This window comes from Rhipicephalus sanguineus, chromosome 1 (genome assembly GCF_013339695.2).
Source record: "Rhipicephalus sanguineus isolate Rsan-2018 chromosome 1, BIME_Rsan_1.4, whole genome shotgun sequence".
In the NCBI taxonomy this organism is placed as follows: Eukaryota; Metazoa; Arthropoda; class Arachnida; order Ixodida; family Ixodidae; genus Rhipicephalus; species Rhipicephalus sanguineus.
In genome coordinates this window covers 258,011,287-258,032,068 of record NC_051176.1, presented here as the reverse complement: position 1 = coordinate 258,032,068, position 20,782 = coordinate 258,011,287, and the positions used below count along the sequence as shown (strand labels likewise).

The following is a 20,782-nucleotide window of genomic DNA, read 5'->3' as shown; positions in this document are numbered from 1 at the left end:
ATCCGAGCTAGGGCTCGAAGTGTTGCAGTGCAATGACCCTTGGATCGTCGTAAAATTAGCGGGACGCGATGAACCGCGCATTCAATTAGTAATTAAGTGATTGCATGGATTACACGCTTCAAACGCGTAATCGCTTAAGCACATAAGATCACAGCAAAACGCCTGGACGAAGGATAACATACAAGTTCAGAAGCAATCGGACTAAGGAACTTTTTTTTTTGTTTTTAAGACCTTCACTGCTTCGCCACTGCAGTGCGGGTAAGCTAATTTCGTTCGTTTCTACATGATCCATTGTTGAACTTTAAGTGCCGGTGGTCTCTTGCGTTACTTCCGTTCACTCATTCAGAAAGAAGAAATGTTAGCTTCAGAAGAGCTGATAAATAATTGAGGTGTGGGCTTCCGCTGCACTGAAAAGAAAAAGTGGATTCTTCTGCACTTGACCTTCTTTCCATTCATTTTGACCGAGCATTCGCGGTATAATTTTGCGGAGCGCTGTCACCAGGCCTGTGATACAGCTGCTACATTTCGTTCTCATTGTCAGTATCCTTTTTCCTTTAATCAGCAACGTTACGCAGCTCACCCTGTGTGAAAGTGAACACCCGCGATTTTATTATGACTGCTTATAAGAATGGTGTTTTCAAACGCCACAGTTTCGTCATCGATATCCGAATAAGAAAAAAAAAAGAGGAAGATGTGGTAGGTAAGTTGTGGTGGTGGTTGGGGGGGGGGGGGGGTAATGATTACACGCCAAAGCAACAATCTGCTTATTGTCACATTGTGTGTGGGGGACTACAAATTAATTTTATCACCTGGGTTTCATTAACGTGCACCAAAATCTGGATGCGGTAACGTTTCTGGATTTCGCCCGCAGCTTTCGTTTCTCTATCCAATAAGTTTTCACTGTTACATACATAGACACTTCTCAATAAATAAAATGTACCTTTGCCCCTTAAAGGGAATTAGTGGCATTCAGTAATGTAATGTATTGGAGCTGCTGCAAAAGGCTCTGATAAGCGCTCTCCTTGTTGGTGACATATGGCAAAGGGCCTGTAATCTTCCCAAGTATCCGTTATTCTAACCCCTGCTCTTCAGTAAAGCCATCGCCGAAAAAGAAAACGGAGTGACTGGGGATAGTATCGAAAGATGCGAAGAGCGCGACAAAAGCAGCGCGGTACTGTGAAACCTCGTCGCCGCCCAGCGGCTTGTCAACGTCGGCCCAGCGGGCGCTGCGAAGAGCGTGTCTGAGCTCGGAGATCAGCGCGTCAAAATAACTTTAATCAGTCATGCGCTCACAGACGCGCCACTTAGCGCGCGCCCGATGTGGCAGATGCGTGGGCAACTTATCAGGGCGAATGCAATTGGTACGCGCCGACGCAGCAGCTCAGGAAAGCGCGGGGTTTATAGACTCCGAGCGCCACGCAGGGAGTCCTCATCGGCGTCTTTCCGCGAGGGAGCGGGAGAGCTAGGGCGCGCGTTCAGACGCTGCGATCGCTAGGCGATTCGCAACGTGCCTTTAATTGAATCTGTGCCAAGAAACTTCGACAGAAATACAGCGCAGCCGGCTGTGACCGCGCGTAGCTCCAGGGCTGAGGAGGGAACGGGAGGCTGCGCTTGGTGCCAAGTACATCGGCAGCTGTGACCTGCTCACCTGGAATAAGCGAGCTGTCGGTGGCCGCCCCAATTAGAGAAGTGTCACAAACTGCCACTTCACTGAAACTAGTACGCTGTTCTGTAAGTCAAGCACTTGGTCTTACCCACCTGCTAGCGCGCATTCATTCAGCGAGCTTTATTTACTTGCTGGGGGTCAGCGTATACTCCGGCGCGGTGTCACAGCGCTGGCTCGAAGCAAACGGTTGCTTTGTAGCTAGCACGCTTAGCGAATAGTTGGGACGAGGTAGGCAGCACGGAGCGAGCAGTGCTGCTACTTTGTTTGAACAAGCTTGTTTCCACTGTAAGGGGCACTAGCACCTAATGTAACAACGAGACGACAATGTGGTGACGACAGCGATCGCAGGAAAGTCGAACTTAACGTCAGCAGATATAGTAACTATGGAATTTTATTACGTTGTTAATAGCAGCAGTAATGCCAATTTACGCTACAACGTCTGCAAAATCAACGAAAATGACAAGGCTGGTCGCAGAGTCGCATTTTTAAAGGATTGAGGGCCGTCCACATCATTGTCATAATGCACGTATCATATACGTCATAATTTCTTTTTTTAGGCACAATGTGATACACGCGCTTATTATAAGCGCCGTTAACTTTTTCCACGTTGTAGCTTGGCTGTTTTGTTTCAATCACAGGTCAGGCGTCTTCTTTTAAGGGTCAGAACATTTCTTTTTCTCCAGCATACTCACCCTGGAATTTTCTGTCTGGCCTCGTTACCGAAAGTGCACGCTTAAGAAACGAACAAGTTCTCGCTTGGTTTGACAATGATACTTATCGAACCAATAAGGTTAATCTTTCACTAGCATGACTAGAGTAACCTTATTCAAACAATATTAAATCCGTGAGTTGCTTCTTCAGCTTTCCTTTGGATGCTCTCACATCTCACTAACGAATACATGGTCGGCTTTTAATCACCGCGGTGGATTAGTGGCTATGCTATTGCGCTCCTAAGCACGAGGGCACGGGTTTGATTATCGGCCGCGGCTGTCGCATTTAGATGGAGGCGAAATGAAAAAAAAACTAAAACAAAAAACGGTTGTGTGCTTAGGTAGAAGTGCGCGTTAACCAAACTGATCATACTTGATCCAGGATCAAATACTACAGCCTGCCGGATAATTATATAATGATATTTTATCGCAAAACCAATTACTTAATTTTAAATTAGTTTTCCTGTCTTCAATTACAAGCATCTGACGTGTCTACAGACTAAAGTGACAATGAAGCACGATGGGCAAAACAAAACAAAACCTCTTGATTATACTTAATAATAAAAAACGACAAAAAACAAAGCAACCTGTTGGAACCAGACTGCATAAGGACTGCACCTTTCTGATGGCGCATGTAACACGTGAACGACAGGTAATGAATGACAGAGAAATACAGAAAAGGATAATTTATTGGGCGAACTGCTTTTCTATTCCTCGGGCAGGAGCAGCGTCATAAAAACAAAAACGAAAAAAAAAACCTTAAATGAAAACCAGTACGATACAAGGAGGGACACAGCGCTGGCTATCAACAGAGGTTTTTTACCTTATTTACACAAATATAAATACCCTGCTTATGTACTTGGTGAAAAAATACAAAAGAAAAACAAAAGTAAGAGGTAACAAAAAAACCCTCAATGGCGTGCATCCAAATGCTCTCTCTCTCTGTGAGGCATGCAACACAGCACACGGTCCAGCAACACACGTTTCACCGGACTTGTTTGTAAAGAAAACGTCTTCAATATGATGTGCCGCCTTGTCTCTACACTTACAGAAACCCCTCCGGTATCTGAAAATGCCGAAGCGTCCACCGTATTATTTACAATGCAAAATATAGGTTAGGACGCGGATATAGCCCTCCAAATACGCTTTATAGTCCATTCACCTATTATTACAACAGCTCCCGGTCTGCCCAGCGTATTGTCAACGAACGTTTGCTAACTTCACGAGATAGGGCAGATAGGGCAGTAAGATGGAGATAGATAGATAGATAGATAGATAGATAGATAGATAGATAGATAGATAGATAGATAGATAGATAGATAGATAGATAGATAGATAGATAGATAGATAGATAGATAGATAGATAGATAGATAGATAGATAGATTAAAAGGAAAAGCAGGGATGTTTGCTATCCGGCTCATGGGTGGGGAAATATGGATGGGAAACAGGACAGTAACAGGGAAGTACGTCACGCTGGCCAGATGACTATTCGTCGCATATGGATGCCTTTGGCGACGAACATGATGAAAATCATGATTATCGTCGGTGACGCTTGTGCAGTCTGCTTAACAAAGACGCCCTGAATTTATGCTCAGAATACTAACCAATAAGCAGCGTGGCAATTCGGCGCTCTCGCGTGTTGAATATCGGGGAGCCACTTTCTAAGAGGTTCTGACCAACCGTAAGCTTGCTAAAGGATCCTTTATTAACGCTTTCCGTTTCATGCCTCACAACACCTTTTGCAGAAATCCATTTACAGGCTTCAGCGGCTGTGGCCGCCGACTGTCTTCTTTTCTTAAAGACGCGCATGCAGCCGGCCCCACAATCTCAATTGCCACGTAAGGTGGCTCCCCTGATAGCTACCGTTATGTATATGTGTGGATGGCTTGCATCATTTTAACATGACGTGTCTATTCATTGGAATAAAAACGTATCCGCATCTTGTTCTCTCCTGTAGGACTCGCAAAGTCTAATATATTTCACCGCGGTATAACGAACGTAACTGATTTACGCGTTGTGCAAATAAAAACAGAAGGTAGGTTGCATTCGCGCTCTCTACCTATATGACATGTTCTGTGAGGTGTACAAGTTACGACCACTATAGAGCCCCGATTTGGAGATTAAACATTCCCAGATAGTGTACCACTTTAGTTACCTTGTTCTCATCGAGCATTTAAGTTTGGATCAAGACATTTTGATTTCTAAGATAGTATTCGATGCCGGCGTCGTCATTTGCCTGCAAGCGATGCTGATGTTATCAAGAGACGCTCCGGTTCGCTTCCTGCCCGCACCGCGCTACCCAAGCTCGTATCCCAGCCGTTCTCTGCGCTGATGTTCCATTTGGGGCTGTCAAATGGCTGTCAAACCATTTTCATGCTGACAAGATAGGGAAACAAGGCGACGGGTTCCTGCTGCAGTCGCTCGAGTGGAAAAAATATGAACTGCGACACGAATTTAGATGGCATGCTTTGCTTACTGGGCGAAAGTATTTCTTATCGAGTTATCATATAGAAGACGTGGGTACACGACAAGGCCGAAGGGATAGCCAGCAGTCACGTCCGTGTCTTCGACAGCGTTCTGTCATCTCAGCGGTGATTCGCGGTTTGTTGCAGTGAACGTGGACCCGCACCCGCCCGCGGTTCCACAGCGGCCGCCCCCACGCATCGGCTTCCCGCCGCCGCCGCCTCAACAAAAACAGCAACAGCCACAACAACACAGCCGAGACCGCCGGGAGATGGCGCACATGGGCGTTGCTGGCGCCAGGAACGATCGAATGGTGAGTGGCCCGTGACTGACCGCGATTCTTGCTGACACTGACCTTGCCCTACTCAACAACAAGCTCAGCATTCGCACGCAAAAGTGCGAACGCGCTTGTAGCACTCCTGCTTGATCTTATTTGCTGGGTCTTATATCAGCCCCTTTCTCTCTCGAATGCTGTTATGGTTACCTCCGCGGGGCAGTCGCAAAGCCAAAACTAAGGGTGTATATAGTCATGCACCTTTCCCTCTATGCACAGTGAAACTCGTATTGGGAAGAACATTAGATAGAAGGAGTTATGCCTTATCGAAGGCGTCGTTGTTTGCATCTGATGGATTATAGAGGTGCGGTATTTGTGTCCAGCTCGTCGTCTGACAGCACATAGGCGTTCACATTCATCATCGGCGCCTCGGTGTTTTTCTCAAAGGGCGAGAAGGCAGTCTCTCACTACTGGTTTTCTTCGTCGCTCATTCGAAAACATCGTGGTCGCGGGGTCTTTACACAGCGTTCTAGTTTATGTTTCCGATATCCACCTCAACGACATGGTCTTGGATTCATTGAGGCATACAACCAAGTACGTGGCCGTGGAGCGCTAGGTCATGCGCGGTGTATATGCCCTAAGAACGTAAGACCAATGCACTAGAGCACGATTGCCCACGCAGAAATCTTAGCGGCAGATTATTACGTCCGTGAACGTCAGATGTGAACGCCAGCTGTACAAATTGCAACACCTAGAACCAAAGGTTTCATCAGACGTTAGACATTCCAAATTATGCATTTCGGGAATTCTTTCTTCCTCATCACGCATCAATACTTGATTCAAGGTGTTTCCTTTTTTAGGCTGCCATTCGTCGCTTAAGTCCTGCAGTTAACGACAAGCAGCAGTCATATATTAATTGAAACTTGCGGCTAGCTTCGTGTCCTACATTCAAGTAAATGAATTGATGATTTCCCGTATGCTTCCCTAGGCTTCATTAACTGCTTGCTTTACGTTGTAGCAACTAAAAAAAAATTTTTTTTGCCACCATGTTCACCCTATTTTTATAGTTAATGCATAATATGTGTCTTGACTGTGGCCGACTTCATAGCATTATTAGTATACGAGGGTTATCGGCCAGACGAAAGCGCGACGCTTCCGTTTGAAAGGGTCTTCCACATCCCCCGTCATGGCAGTTCGTGCCGATGAAGGGAAGGGGGAGGTGGGGGGTCACGGCCGCTGCAGTAGCTGAGTGACCGAGCGTCGCACGCGAAATGTGACCTTTGGCAAGCGGTCTTGTTTACCTCCATTTTCCGTTTTCTTAAAAGGTACATTTACCTTTTCATGTGCTTTTCTGGACTTCATTGTCAGTTGACTACATATGGTTGAAACTGAAGAGAAAATAATAGTACTAGCACCGGTGCTTGTTGCAGGCCTTGAACGAAGCACTTTCATTGACAAAAAACACTTAGTAGAAACACGAATTCAAAGCATATATGCAATTGTATGTGCAAAGTAACTCCACATTTGTTGCTATTTTATCTTTTTTCCTAATTATTGCGTCAATCTTTTATCTTTCGCTTTCCAAACTTACAAGAGTGCATATGTGCAATGGTGTCATTTTTGTTGATATTGGGTTTTTCTTTATTTATTATGCATAGCAAATATTTCTTTCCTGGTCCGGTAAATGGAATAGAGGGAAAGATCCGCTTCCATCGTTTGTGTGTGAAACGCGGTCAATCCACCAAGCTCTCGCCGGAGCTCTAGTATAAACCTAATAAACAAAATAAGGGCAATGGATAGGGGGGGACCGTTTTACTGCGCAGCTGGAGTGCTATTCTGGACGCTGTCGAATTCCGCCATATTGTAAAATTTTGTAATGGCGGCATTTCTTGGCGGCGGTATTCTTCGTAGGCTCCTCACTCGCGAAAAAAAAAAAAAAAAACCTTTCCGTACCACCACTTAGCGACAGTGGCCCTCAGACGGAGCTCATACGGCAGCTAGTGAATATACATCTATGCTGTGTATGCTTAATGTTTCTCACGCTACATTATGAACACAGTGATCACTGAAGCAAACAATGACACTGTTGATGCGAAACAAAGGAGCGCTTGAGAAACGGGGACGCAAACAAGAGAAACACAGGACAGGGGCTCAACTATCAACTGAGGCTTATTGAAGCAACATGAAAATTTATAACAGCAACCAGCAAGGGCGATCACATTCGTGACACAGCCACCAGATAACAAAAGTGTCCAGACCTCACCATAAACACCTCATCATGTCCACGCACCAGTGCAGACTCAGCTGCCTAGCGCCCAAACGCGATAGAAAACGTCCAAGATTATCGCAATATCTGACTCTTGCATTAAACCTGCTTAGAGTGGCACCCGCGCAAACTCACTAAAGCCGAAACATCGACAACCCAAAAGGAAGCAAGCGCCACCGAGGCCAAACAAACCATTAAGGAAAACAGCCCACTGACGTAGAAAGCAAGCAAACCCAGCAGTAAAAAAAAATGGGCTAGAACATCTGTAATAGCATTGAACAGAAGACTATTAACATGCTTAACCATGGCGCCGCGTAATTGAAAAAAACATGGCTGATCCCTCCGACATAGGAATCGGTATAACACGAAAGTGAAACGTGTCTTCACAGAAGCAGTGCTTATTGTGTAGTGATATATGAGAGCTTGTACAATGTCTATTCGTGTTTGGCAGCTATAGCACCGTTTGACGTGGATGCACCCATGTTGACAGCATGTCTCTATCGCGACGACTAACGCCCATGATCGTGATTAAACCGTTGTGGTAGCTGACGGCGTGAACATATATTTGGACACAGCGAATCGTGAATCCCGCGTAAGGATGATATCAACAAGCACTTCTTCAAAGCGTCGTCAATTAAGGAGAGAAACGGCATGGCGTGCGCTTTCTAGTAATTGGTAGCTGACGCCTGTGGTCATGCATACATAACACACACTGCGCTTCAGCAACACGGGAGGTAGAGGTTCGTAGCCTGACCCGCAAACGCGTGCGTCCCGCTGGCCTCTGTCTCGCAGGCGCTGCTCTCGCTCCACCAAGGCACGACATTCGCCCGTCGAAATCGCGTCCTTTCTGCGACGCATATTGCAGCAGTTTTGTTAGTCGGTGCTCTCGCAATTGAAGCAGTCGGCGGCGGAGAAATCCCGTTGGTGGACGTGGAAGCTGCACTACTCCGATGAGCCGACGCACGCTAACACGAAGCCAAAAGCAAAGAACGTAACTGCGTCAAGGGTGCCTCGGCGACGCCAGCGCGGCCAGTCTAGCTCTCCGGTATCGAGACGCTTTAACCATGACCTCCGATATCGCATGCAATCTCGGAGTAAGCGCTAGTAAGTGTCGATCGTGAAGCATTACTTCTTTTCACATCTCACAGACGGCGGCACCGTCCCGCTCCGCCCGCCGCGAAAGAGAATGTGTGAAAGATATAAGGCGCGTTCGCGCCGTGTCTACCATCTCCCGAGTTAGCTTAGTCGGTAGCGCGTCGGGCGCTTGCCGTCGTGGCCGCGACGTCGTGGGTTCGATTCCCAGCGGGGGTATTTTCTTGGTTTTTTTTCTTTCTCACCCGTTGGCGTCCATTTTATCAACGTCATATCCGTGACGGATGTACTTGGTGGACCCCGGCATAAAACACTTTCGTGTTAAAAAACATTTTTGAGAAACAGCACAGAAAACACTAAGAAATCTTAAACGACAAGGTGCCGCGTCAATAAACAGGAAAAAAAGAGTGGGATGAGCAAAAACCAAAGCAAAATGAGAAGCAATGCTAGAAGCACAAAATTTTGGGTTGTCGATGTTTCGGCATTAGTGAGTTTGCGCACGTGCCACTCTGAACAGGTTTAATGAAAGAGTGCGTGGTGTGATAATCTTGGACGTTTTCTATCGGTTTTCAGTGCTGGACAGCTGTGTCTGTATTGGTACATGGCCATGATGACGTGTTTTTGGTGAGGTCTGGACATGATTGTTATCCGGTGGCTGTGTCACGAATGTGATCACCCTTGGTCGCTGCGGTTATAAATTTTCATGTTGCTTCAATAAGACTCAGTTGAAAGTTGAGCGCCTGTTCTGTGTGTCTCCTGTTTGCGTCCCCGTTTCTTTAGCGCTCCTTTGCTCCGGATCGAGGATGAACCAACTTGCCCAAACACATGTCTTACTAATGACACTGTTACCCGTGCACGCGCAGGCATACAAATAAGAGCACTATTCAAAATCTTTAGTTCAAGCTCGTATAGAGCATAGAAACGCCAGCAGCGCTTTCGAACCACGCGACGCGGGAACGCTGCTTGTTAACGGACCGAAAATACCTTGCAGGCTTCATGTTCGAGTGCCGCAGTAAGTGCATAATGCGGTCTTCACAGGTTATCTCTATGACCAGTAACTGCTGTAGTCACGTGCAAGTCCTCTGGGTCGTTACACACAGAACACATTGACGAATCTCCCAACTGAATATTGTGCTTGAGTTCATGTAGGCCACGTGTTGTCTGACTCGGTGTCAAGACAGGCTTGTTCTTCCTTATTGAAGCCTCGCGGCATACGAGAGTCACAAGTCAGATCGACGTTGCCGGGCATCCCATTAGAGGGACCGCTGCGAACAATATCATGGGTGCTATCGACGTCGCGTGTTTTCTTGAGAGCGGTATTTCAATAGATTATGCAGAAATGTCAAGTGCGGTCACCCTGAACATTGTCTTGTCTGCGGCGTGTAATAATGCCCTGCAACACAAAGTAAATGCCAAGCATTCGCGTTCATAAACAAGACGGGCTGCCGGGTATCTCATTCTAGAAATTCTCCAAACAAAAAACATGGCTGATCCCTCCGACATAGGAATCGGTATAACACGAAAGTGAAACGTGTCTTCACAGAAGCAGTGCTTATTGTGTAGTGATATATGAGAGCTTGTACAATGTCTATTCGTGTTTGGCAGCTATAGCACCGTTTGACGTGGATGCACCCATGTTGACAGCATGTCTCTATCGCGACGACTAACGCCCATGATCGTGATTAAACCGTTGTGGTAGCTGACGGCGTGAACATATATTTGGACACAGCGAATCGTGAATCCCGCGTAAGGATGATATCAACAAGCACTTCTTCAAAGCGTCGTCAATTAAGGAGAGAAACGGCATGGCGTGCGCTTTCTAGTAATTGGTAGCTGACGCCTGTGGTCATGCATACATAACACACACTGCGCTTCAGCAACACGGGAGGTAGAGGTTCGTAGCCTGACCCGCAAACGCGTGCGTCCCGCTGGCCTCTGTCTCGCAGGCGCTGCTCTCGCTCCACCAAGGCACGACATTCGCCCGTCGAAATCGCGTCCTTTCTGCGACGCATATTGCAGCAGTTTTGTTAGTCGGTGCTCTCGCAATTGAAGCAGTCGGCGGCGGAGAAATCCCGTTGGTGGACGTGGAAGCTGCACTACTCCGATGAGCCGACGCACGCTAACACGAAGCCAAAAGCAAAGAACGTAACTGCGTCAAGGGTGCCTCGGCGACGCCAGCGCGGCCAGTCTAGCTCTCCGGTATCGAGACGCTTTAACCATGACCTCCGATATCGCATGCAATCTCGGAGTAAGCGCTAGTAAGTGTCGATCGTGAAGCATTACTTCTTTTCACATCTCACAGACGGCGGCACCGTCCCGCTCCGCCCGCCGCGAAAGAGAATGTGTGAAAGATATAAGGCGCGTTCGCGCCGTGTCTACCATCTCCCGAGTTAGCTTAGTCGGTAGCGCGTCGGGCGCTTGCCGTCGTGGCCGCGACGTCGTGGGTTCGATTCCCAGCGGGGGTATTTTCTTGGTTTTTTTTCTTTCTCACCCGTTGGCGTCCATTTTATCAACGTCATATCCGTGACGGATGTACTTGGTGGACCCCGGCATAAAACACTTTCGTGTTAAAATATTAGGCCAATTCCACGTTTGTGAAATCTGATCAACAGCGAAGCCGACATGCACGCGCCACCACCTGGCGAACGCAGACGGAGTTCTTTCATCTTTGTTCGTCATCTTCTTTCTTTCATGTTTCTTTCTTTATCTCTTTCTATATCTTCTTCTTCTTTCTTCTTTCTTTAATCTTTCTTTGTTTCTTTATCTCTTTCTGTATTGCCCTCTCTCCCCTTTCCCTCGCATCACTTGCTATGCTATAGTGTACATGGATATGCTATGGCTTAGCCTCTCACCTCCTCATTTCCCTCCTCCTCACCCTAACGTCAGTCCTCCTCACCCTCACTTCCCTTTCCCACCCCCTTGCTAATCTATACTAAACAAGGCTATGCCATGCTTTACCCTTTCACCTCCGCCTTTCCTTCCTCCTCACCCTCACTTCCCTTTCCCGCCCCCTTGCTATCCTCTGCTATGCATGGCTATGCTATGCTAGAGAAGCTGCTTGGCACATACCCGCTTTCTGTGGCGCATACCCACCGAGTTTTCTGTCTGCGGCACCGGCCTTACTCCGAGGTTAAGCAGCTCCGCTGTTAAAAGTCAGCAACTCACGGCGGAGTTCTTGAAAACGTGGTTACCGGGTCATAGAGATCAAAAGAAGAAGTGTTTGAGCAAAACGGATTGCTAAAGCGCATATAATGTCAAGTTTGTGTGTGTGTCCCACAGAGAAAAGCAAAGGAAAATAACATGGGGGTAGCCCGCACCACAATGAGGTACAACGGGCTTAAGCCAATTAAAAAATAACTTAATAGAGGAGATTTTCCCAGAGTACATTTTATAAAAAACCAATTAAAAATGTTTATGGGCTAAGCCAGAAGAGCGTGTTCCAAAGGAGAAAAATGCGGAACGTTAGGTTCAGTTGTAAATAACAGTTATCATCCACGTGCTCCAAATTGTTAAGGTAGTGTGTTAGTGTTAAGTGTTTAGACAATGGTAAAGTAGTAGATATGGTAATGTAGTGCATTGTATTTGGGTATTCATGCTGAGGTAGTCGTGGTGACCCTGAAGTTTAGCTCCCGAGCAAACGAGACCAAAGATGAGTTTGCAGTGCAGACGCCGCATGGTGCCCGTTGTTGAAGGTGGCACTGGCGCCGTCGGTCGGGAATTCCAGGATAGCGGAGCGAGGGCGTTTTCTTGTTGCGTGCTTGTACGGCGGCACCTGCATCGCAATTCTGGAATTCGTTTTTTTTTTTGCAATAATGCCGTTGTTATAGTGAATAGATGATTGGCTTGCTCGGCACAGTGACGACTTGAGCAATGGTAGTGTACTTATGTTGCCGTGATGCTACTGCTATGATTGCATGGGAAACCCCACGTTTTCCGGCGTAAGATGCGAAAATATCAGAAAGCATACATGCCAAAGTAACGTGATTGATAATGATGATAGTGATAGGGATAGGTGAAGAAGGGTTAGAGAACGCAAAATGCATGTGCATTAGAGGAAGGGATGTTTTGAATTGTTCTGAGTCAGGGTGGTGTTGAGGTGGTGTTACCATTGTCACGGAAGTTTTCATGGTTGATGTTATTTGTAACAGATATACGTGTGTGTGTGTGTGTGTGTGTGTGTGTGTGTGTGTGTGTGTGTGTGTGTGTGTGTGCGTGCGTGCGTGCGTGCGTGCGTGCGTGCGTGCGTGCGTGCGTGCGTGCGTGCGTGCGTACGTACGTACGTACGTACGTACGTGTTTCACGTTACAGCCTGCACCTTTTTGTGAAAGAGTCTCGCGGGTATTCGAAGTGTTTACAGTAAATGAATTCCATGACCAATGCGAACTTGAGCGTGGTTAAAGTATTCAGTGTATAGGTCTCAATAACTACTGTGGATTGAAACTTTTCAGCTTCAGCGCATTCGAATGTCCTGTCCTGCATCCCGTAATCTTTTGTGGCCGATTGAAGAAGCATCGCGTTCCACACGCAGCTCAGTCCGAGTGAATGCTGCCCTTTTCAGACGACGCTCGACGACTGGGACGACGTCGGCTCGGCCTCGGGCAGTAGTCACGCCAGCGACGACAGCTGGGGTCCCGAGGCCTACCGGCATCCCGGAACCGAACAGCGTGACGGGCAGGCCTTCCGGAAAGTTGGCCCTCCCGGCGCTCACCAAGCGTTTGGGACGCTCCGCAAGCACAGCTCGCCACATGCCTTTGCTGCTCACAAGGGGTGAGGATCCCATACTCTATAGTATATCTGTGTTTATCGCTGATATAATCGACGTCAAACGTAAAAAAAGAGAGCAGTAATTGCCACATATACGAAAAGTGACTGAACGCGTTTTAGAAGCCTGCGAGTAGCCGTTGTCACTTGGATTCACGAACAGCCTGTTTACAAAGCTGCCCATAATGCAGTTTGCGAAGTGGCTTTTAACATATTAAGGAACGGTTTTCTACAGTTCGCACGTCAGACTATGATCTATGCGATTTTTCTTATAGGTTTGTTTCAAATTTCAACTGAATGCGCCATGTTCGGCTTCGGACTGCCCAGCAGCTCAAATGTCTCTCTTCACCAATGAGCACCATTCATACATTTAACAGTTTGCAGTCGTGGAGAAGCCAACGACATTATATGCTTCCTACCAACATTTCTAACCTTAAATAAATAAATAAATAAATAAATAAAAAAATAAATAAATAAATAAATAAATAAATAAATAAATAAATAAATAAATAGCGCGCCAAACTAGCTCTCCGAAACTTTCACAGAAAGGTCGACATAAGAGTACAGAGACTAGGCATGCGGAAAATGTGTTTCACTTACTCTGCAGCGTTACCTTTAATTATCAGCTCGGCCAAGGCATACCACGTTAAATGGTACGTTAACGTTGTTGCTGCTGTGCCTGATGCCGAATAGCAGGCTCGAGTAATAATTGTTCCAAAGGAAAAAGAAATCTTCTGGAATACGGAGATAGTAAGCTTAGTTGGGGCGACGTAATGAGGTTTTTATCTCTTCTATACGAATAGGTAAATGCAAATAGCAATTTAAGACTGCGTCGAGTGAGCTGATGTCGGCTTGCGGTTTTTTTTTACTTTTTTTCGTAAATATTTCCCTTTTCTCTCGTAGTTTTTTTTATTTTCTCTTCAGTTCTTTTATCCGCTTCGCTTTAATGATAATAACAATGATCATAGCGCAACAGGAATGCTCGGCCACTTTGTCCTTCTTGTTTCTCAAAGTGCTAACACTATATATGGCATGTCTGATGTAGTATGCCACGGCGCAGTGCTTGCCGAACAGCAGCACGTCTCTCGCGTGCTTGGTCGCGCCATGTCGTAATTTCCTTCTATTGGAACACGGTGAGAGTAGAGTCACTGTATATGCTACCTTTAGGTAGCAGAGTAGCGCATAGGTCCGGCTAGCAACCACAGCTATGCAGTGAAGTCGCACTCCATTTTTGCAGGTGACATGCCTACCGCGTCGCCGATAAACATGTCTGGCGTGTCGAAGGCCGGCGATAAACATTGGCTGTCGATGACTAGTGTTAATTCAGTGAGCTGCAGCGGCGGCGTCGAGAAATACAAAAAATTGGCCCGAGCGTCAGCTTCTCCGCAATGCATAGTTGCTAGCGGCGTTGGAAAACAGATGCGCAACTCTGCTACCTAAAGGTAGCATCTGCAGTAACCCTAGGTGAGAGGAGCTCGTGCGCCACGCTCAACCTTGCTATCGCTGTCAACTCTTCGCCTTTCTGCGAAACCGTCAAGAGGTGACACGCAGGTGATTTGTCGCATTTTCAGTCTACGATTGACATTGTTACCGTCGCAAACGGCGCGCACCAAATCTTCAAATGCCTTAATTATTTCAACTCGCTCTTGTCTGATGCCCTTTACATTCACGTTTTAAAGAAATCTGCAAAAACATTCACAAGCTTTCAAAGCATGCAGCAGCGGAATTCACAAAGCTTTTCTTTCGTAAGCGCTGCTTGTCGTTAGCTGGTCACTTTCGCTTATGATACGTGCAGCGGCAGGATTGGCTCAAAATTTCCCTTGCGAAACAACGTCGTTTTTTGTGAATTCGGGCCCAGACGATCGGGGACTCCCACCCGAATGTAAGTTTGCTTAAGTTGTGCCAGTGCTAAGTCCTGCAATAAAAAGAGTGTCACCAATTATGACCTTATTTCTCTCGCGGGCGTCAGCTGTGAAACGTTGAAGAAAAAGTACTGGAATCCGATTATATATGTCTATTGTTTTCAGATCAATATGATTTCGCGTCAGATTTATCGCCTGTCACTCACCTGTGTGAATTTTATTAGCATGTCATTTACATGGACACCGCATCTGTTAGATCCAGGTTTCTGCATAAGTAAATATAGGACACTGACAGCAGTGCCGGTGATCACACGGTCCAACTTTTGCACGTTAGTGCTGTGTTAAGCAATACGTCCGGAATTGCGGCTTACTACCGCTTACGCAACGGTGCTTTCTTCTGTACTCCACAGCGTTGTTACGTGATGTCTCTTGTGGGACGAGAGGTGAGGAGACTCTGTTTTTCTGCCTCTCCTTACCTATCCAGACTTTGTTCCTGGCTTCTAGCAAGACAATCATTTAGCTTCTTGCTGTTCGATTCGTTACTACTGGATTACGTCTGTGTGACATCAGTTCCATCAAGTAAACGCGAGAAAAAGTAAAAGACAAATGAAGACGAAGCAGATGCGCTCGATCACTGTCATCACATGTTAGAAGAAGGAAGTTAATTTAGGACCGCTTCCGCAAGTGGGAAGGTGGCGTGCTAAAAGAAGAAGGCGTCGACGCGACCTTTACCCGCTACAGAGATGTCGAGTGGGCGTTAGCCAATTGTAGCAGCTGCTGGCACGACCGCGCTCTCCAGGATCAATATTCTCCACTGCTGTAGCGTCGGCAGAGTTAGCTCCTTGCCATGCTTGTAGTGTCGTCTTGTCAAAACGTGCGTGGCATTTCCGCCGGCTGCTTCCGTGAAGTAGTGAAGGCTTACAAAATATTGAATGGTTCAAAAGTGGCAGTCAAAGTTAAAGGGGTACTGACACGAAAATTTTCAGTTGTCGTTTTTTTTTTGCCTCAAATGAAAGACCAAGCCCTCAAGAAATTGGAATATCTACTGGTAAGCGTGAGTGCGCCCTTGAAAATTAATTACATACCTTTAAGAGCTGGTTTCGGTTCCTACTGTACCCTGACGTCACGGCACGGTATGAGTTTCTCGTCGCATGCTCGCGCAAGATAACGTGACGTTTCTACGGCCGCTACGTTCCGTGGCTCCGTTGGTGACGCACGAGCGGCCATTTTGCATGTTTTGGTTCCTGAGGTCATAACAGCTAATGCGTGAAGTCGCCGGAATTGATATTGTATCCTGACGCCACGCTAGTGTTGGTGCGAAAATTGAAATAATGTCAAAATAAAATATCTTATCAGCATTTACTGAGATTCACACTGGCACAGAGCCGCCTCTGTTTACAGGAGATTTGTATGGCGGAGTAAATTCAGCTTCGAGAATTGGTGGGAGCACCCCATTAAAGACTTTCTTTCTGTAAGTTGCGCACTGGCACTCTTCCCTTTAAAACTTGGCTTCAAGAACAAGAAATGTAAGTATCTGTCGACGGCAGGGTCCTTGATCCGTGAAAAGCCGTAAGTACTGGAAATGGTTGTAACAGCCATGTAACTTATAAATTATAAGTTACTTGTCTTTTTATGTTGTCGTAAACGTTATCGTGATTAGAGTGTACCATCGACGGCAGGATGCTTGATCCGCGAAAAGCCGTTAGTACTGGAACACGTACTTATATACTTCCACTGGAACGTCTTGTACAGCTTACAATCACGAAAAAGTTACCGATTCAACTTTAAGGAATTCGTTTCCTGTCTCTTTAGGACACGTGTCGAATGCCTTGTACTTCTGGGCCTCCATAGCTAGTGATGGAAAACATTAACACAGGCACGTGCATATAAGTGGCCGCTTAGTTTGAACTCTAGTACACTCTAGTTTGAACCAACTTTCAGCAAACCGCGGCGAATGTGAGAAAAACTGTACCGCGCACTTTCAGAACCACCTGAATGGGTCAGGTTACCTGAGGACTTGGTTCTTCGGAAAATAAGTTTTCTTCTGTTTGTTAACCTTTATAAACGGCCGAAGATTATTATTAGCATATTGCGTTGATGTAAAAGAAAACGAGGAAATACAGTAAGAAATCAAAATGACTGAGAGGTAGGATCCTGGACTTCCAAATCAGTGGTCGTAATTTTTAATCCACGCGGAACGATGGCAATTTTTGTTCGTCATATTTCTCGCATATTAGTTTGGGATTGAAGCGATGACACCACCGTGCACCAAAACGACCATTACTGTTAGTATTTAACAGGTTTTACTATAAAAAGCAAAGGAGCAGCGAAATGACGCAGTATAACCAAATAATTTATGTAAACATGATCGCAGAAGAAGGCCTGTGGCATTTGGAACCCCCCGGCAAACACCTCGTATTGGCGGATCTTAGCGCAGAAGAGTTCAATGCTCGCACTTACGTTGAATTTTTAAATTTCTTGTTAACATTTTCGTTAGCGATGTCATTTTTACCAAAAGACATGGAGTGAACCGTATATATGGCCCCATTTAAATTTAACCTGAAGCAGTACATTCTTTGCAACTCTTCTTTGATATGCAGAATTCCACACTCGCGAATATGAAATCCTCTACTTCAACTCTAGCAAGCGTGTTTGCGGAAATCCAGTTGCAAAAGTTTAGCACCTGGAGTACAGTTCGTTGCCTGTGTAAATACTGGCGAAACATGGTATTTCGGCGCCTACTTTAAGCTCGTGGATGCTATGAGTTTTCTTTATTGATCCCCGGAACGTGCCGAATTCGAGAACAGGTCGTGTTCTGTCGATTATGTTAGAGAAAATACACAGGGAGATAGTTATTACTAGAGGCCGGGTTTTTAGGCGTTAAAAAAGCGCGTTTTAGGCGCCAAAAATAGGCAGGAAAGACAACGTTTTAGGCCTCCAATATCGTAAATATAGGCACAATAAATTTTTACATAAATGCAAAAAATTTCAAAGGAAGACGTGCGCGACCTCTATTTACGACAGGAAAACGAAAGAACTTATTGTTTAAGGTAGGACACAGGCACCAACAGTTGAACATAGCCGTGTAAGTGCCCTTTGTCACGCATGGTTACGCACGCATAACATTTACGCACGCACGGTTGTCACGCACGCATAAGTAGGTATGGGCGAATATTCGGGCGCTTCGAATATTCGAACGACTATGACAATATTCGAATTCGCTTCGACATGAATTTCATCATCATCAGCCTGTTTACATCCACTGCAGGGCAAAGGCCTCTCCCATGTTCCGCAAATCAACCCGATCCTGTGCTTTCTGCTGCTACCTACAAACTTCTTGTTCTCATCTACCCACCTAATTTTCTGTCTCCCCCTCACGCGTTTTCCATCTCTTGGAATCCAGTCAGTTACCCTTGATGACCACCGGTTATCCCGCCGACGTGCTACGTGCCTGGCCAATATCCATATTTATGAATTTAGATTGTTCGAAATTTCGAAGTATTCGAAATGAATGAATGTATGTATATTTGAGCGCACATAACTTCCTGTAAATAAGGTTTCACTGCAGCATAGAGTGCTCTGCCGTGAAACCATTTAGTCAAGGAAATCCGCACTGCCGCGAAGCCACTCTTCAAGGTTAAATGTACATATTACCTTCACCTCAAATAATTATTTTAGAGCGCAGCTATTAGGCGCCCGTTCCTGCGTTGAGCGCCGTCGCCGTCGCCGTCACCGTTGCCGTCGCTGGTGCCGTCGCCGTTGGTGGCGGAGCCGATAGACATGAAGAAGTAACCAATAGACATGGAAAAATAAAATGAGAAAAAAAATGCCCAGGGTCGAATGGGATTTGAACATGGGCCCTCCGCGCGGCTGTCGAGTATTCTACTAGAGAGGCTAGAAGGGTTTGACTAGTGTTGTGAACGAGTCGGCGCAGTTGAAATCATTTGCTATGACGGCGCACAGGTGGCGCTCCGGCCCGCTGGCGCGGGGCGCGCGCTCTTTGGCCCGCTTACAAGCGGCACCCAGCAATGCTTTTTCTGTGCGCATTTTTGTATAATTTATCTGCGTGCTCGCAATCGTTCGTTGGCTCATGCAGACAGGACAATACGAGCGTCGTGATGTTCTGTGTAGCATTCTTGGGCAGCTGTATTTTCGGTCGGTCACCCCTGAAACTTCACTTAGAAGCAGATGCTGGCAGTTCTTGCAACCTACCGTTGGAGTTGTATAGGCCCGCTTTTATTATATATTAAACGGCGTATTACTGATTTTTGTTATTTCTATCATTATCATTACTCTGTTTTAATGGAAGCTACTTCAGGCTTCCAGAAAAAAAAAAAAGGTCTTGTAAGTGGGAAACAGCATAGCTGAATAAGGACCAAAGTTCGGCCCTTAGGTTAGAAACGCATGATCGTTCCGCTCCGGAGACACAATGACGAAACGGTATAATGAAGGGTGCAGAGCACAAAAGTGACACGTTTATTGAATTCAATATTTCGCTGTAGCAGTTCGGAGATCACTGACAGCTAGCGCCTCAGTTTGAGCAGCTTTTGCTTCTCGCGTTGTGTAGACTTACTTCTCTTTGTTGATGGCTTTAGTGAAGAAGTGCAGCCTAGTTAAACTATAAAACTTAACCATTTCTATAGTGAGTGCTTGACCATGCTCGCTGCAGCCAACTTTTTGGTGGTCATGCCCGTGCAAAAACTCTAAAAATGATAGCATACTTTCAGCATGCAGCTCATTTCTGCTTAAAAACACAGCAAACGCGTTCTCCAGCTTTGCAATCAAGTCTTCAAGGTGTTTTGAGGGGTACAGTAAGCCCCCATGGTCAAATTTCCTCGTCAATGAGGCATTCTCATTTGTCTCTGCCTGCAAAGGCAGAATGGCTAAGGCAGGTGCACATGTGGGGCATGGGAACCTTTTAAGTGCTTTCCTGACGACATAGCCAACAGCATAGAAAATTAAATGGCTGTCACTTTTCTGTTCAACACAGCCTTTGTGGTCAAAAATACTGCTGTCTTCAAGCACAGCTGAAGCATTTGCGAGGTTTCTCTCATCCAAGAGTTCATCAATTAAGCTTGTAATGCGGGCTGCCTTTTGTTTTCCAATGTCTGATGGCCCCAAGAGTGCACTTATGATCTCTGCTGGCGAGTTACCACTTCTAGGTGGTTTCGCTAAGTTGTAGAGCGCTAGATTGTTTACTATGAGCAAAAACTGCTCTGGGATCGGGGTGATCATTACACAGAAACGATCGTCTAACAATTCCAAAAATATTCTCTAATTTGTCTTGGCTCAAATTCGCTGTTAGCAAGTATCTGTAATTTATTTATTTATTTATTTATTCAAAATGCCTTACAGGCCCATTGAAGGGCATTGAGTAAGGGGGGCATCAGTAATTACAATTGAGCGATGACGTTAGATACCTCTACAAGCTCTCCATTAATGATGTGCTTGAAGATCCTCACAATAAACCGATCGTCAAAATGACGAGAGCACACAACGCATGTCTCGTCCAGCACTCTGTCTTCTCGTTTTATGTTCCTTGCCCATTCTTCTCGACGAAGAGCGTCCGCCGGAGCACGGACTAGGGAACTTTTTCGGCAGACGTTTTGTACCCGCCTTTGCACAGAGGCACGAAGCATGTCCTGCCTTTCTTAGCAGGCATACTCCAAAATACGAAGAAATGACGG

At 46.1% G+C, this 20,782-nt stretch overlaps 1 protein-coding gene across 1 annotated transcript in view; it reads left to right on the top strand.

Moving 5' to 3' along the window:
• LOC119382528 (E3 ubiquitin-protein ligase lubel) overlaps window positions 1-20,782 on the top strand; it is a 164,016-nt gene that overhangs the window by 62,143 nt on the left and 81,091 nt on the right. The window contains exons 4-5 of the mRNA XM_049412766.1: window positions 4,990-5,153; window positions 13,031-13,239. Of these exons, the coding sequence (XP_049268723.1) occupies window positions 4,990-5,153; window positions 13,031-13,239 (373 nt within the window). The remainder of the gene's footprint in view (window positions 1-4,989; window positions 5,154-13,030; window positions 13,240-20,782) is intronic.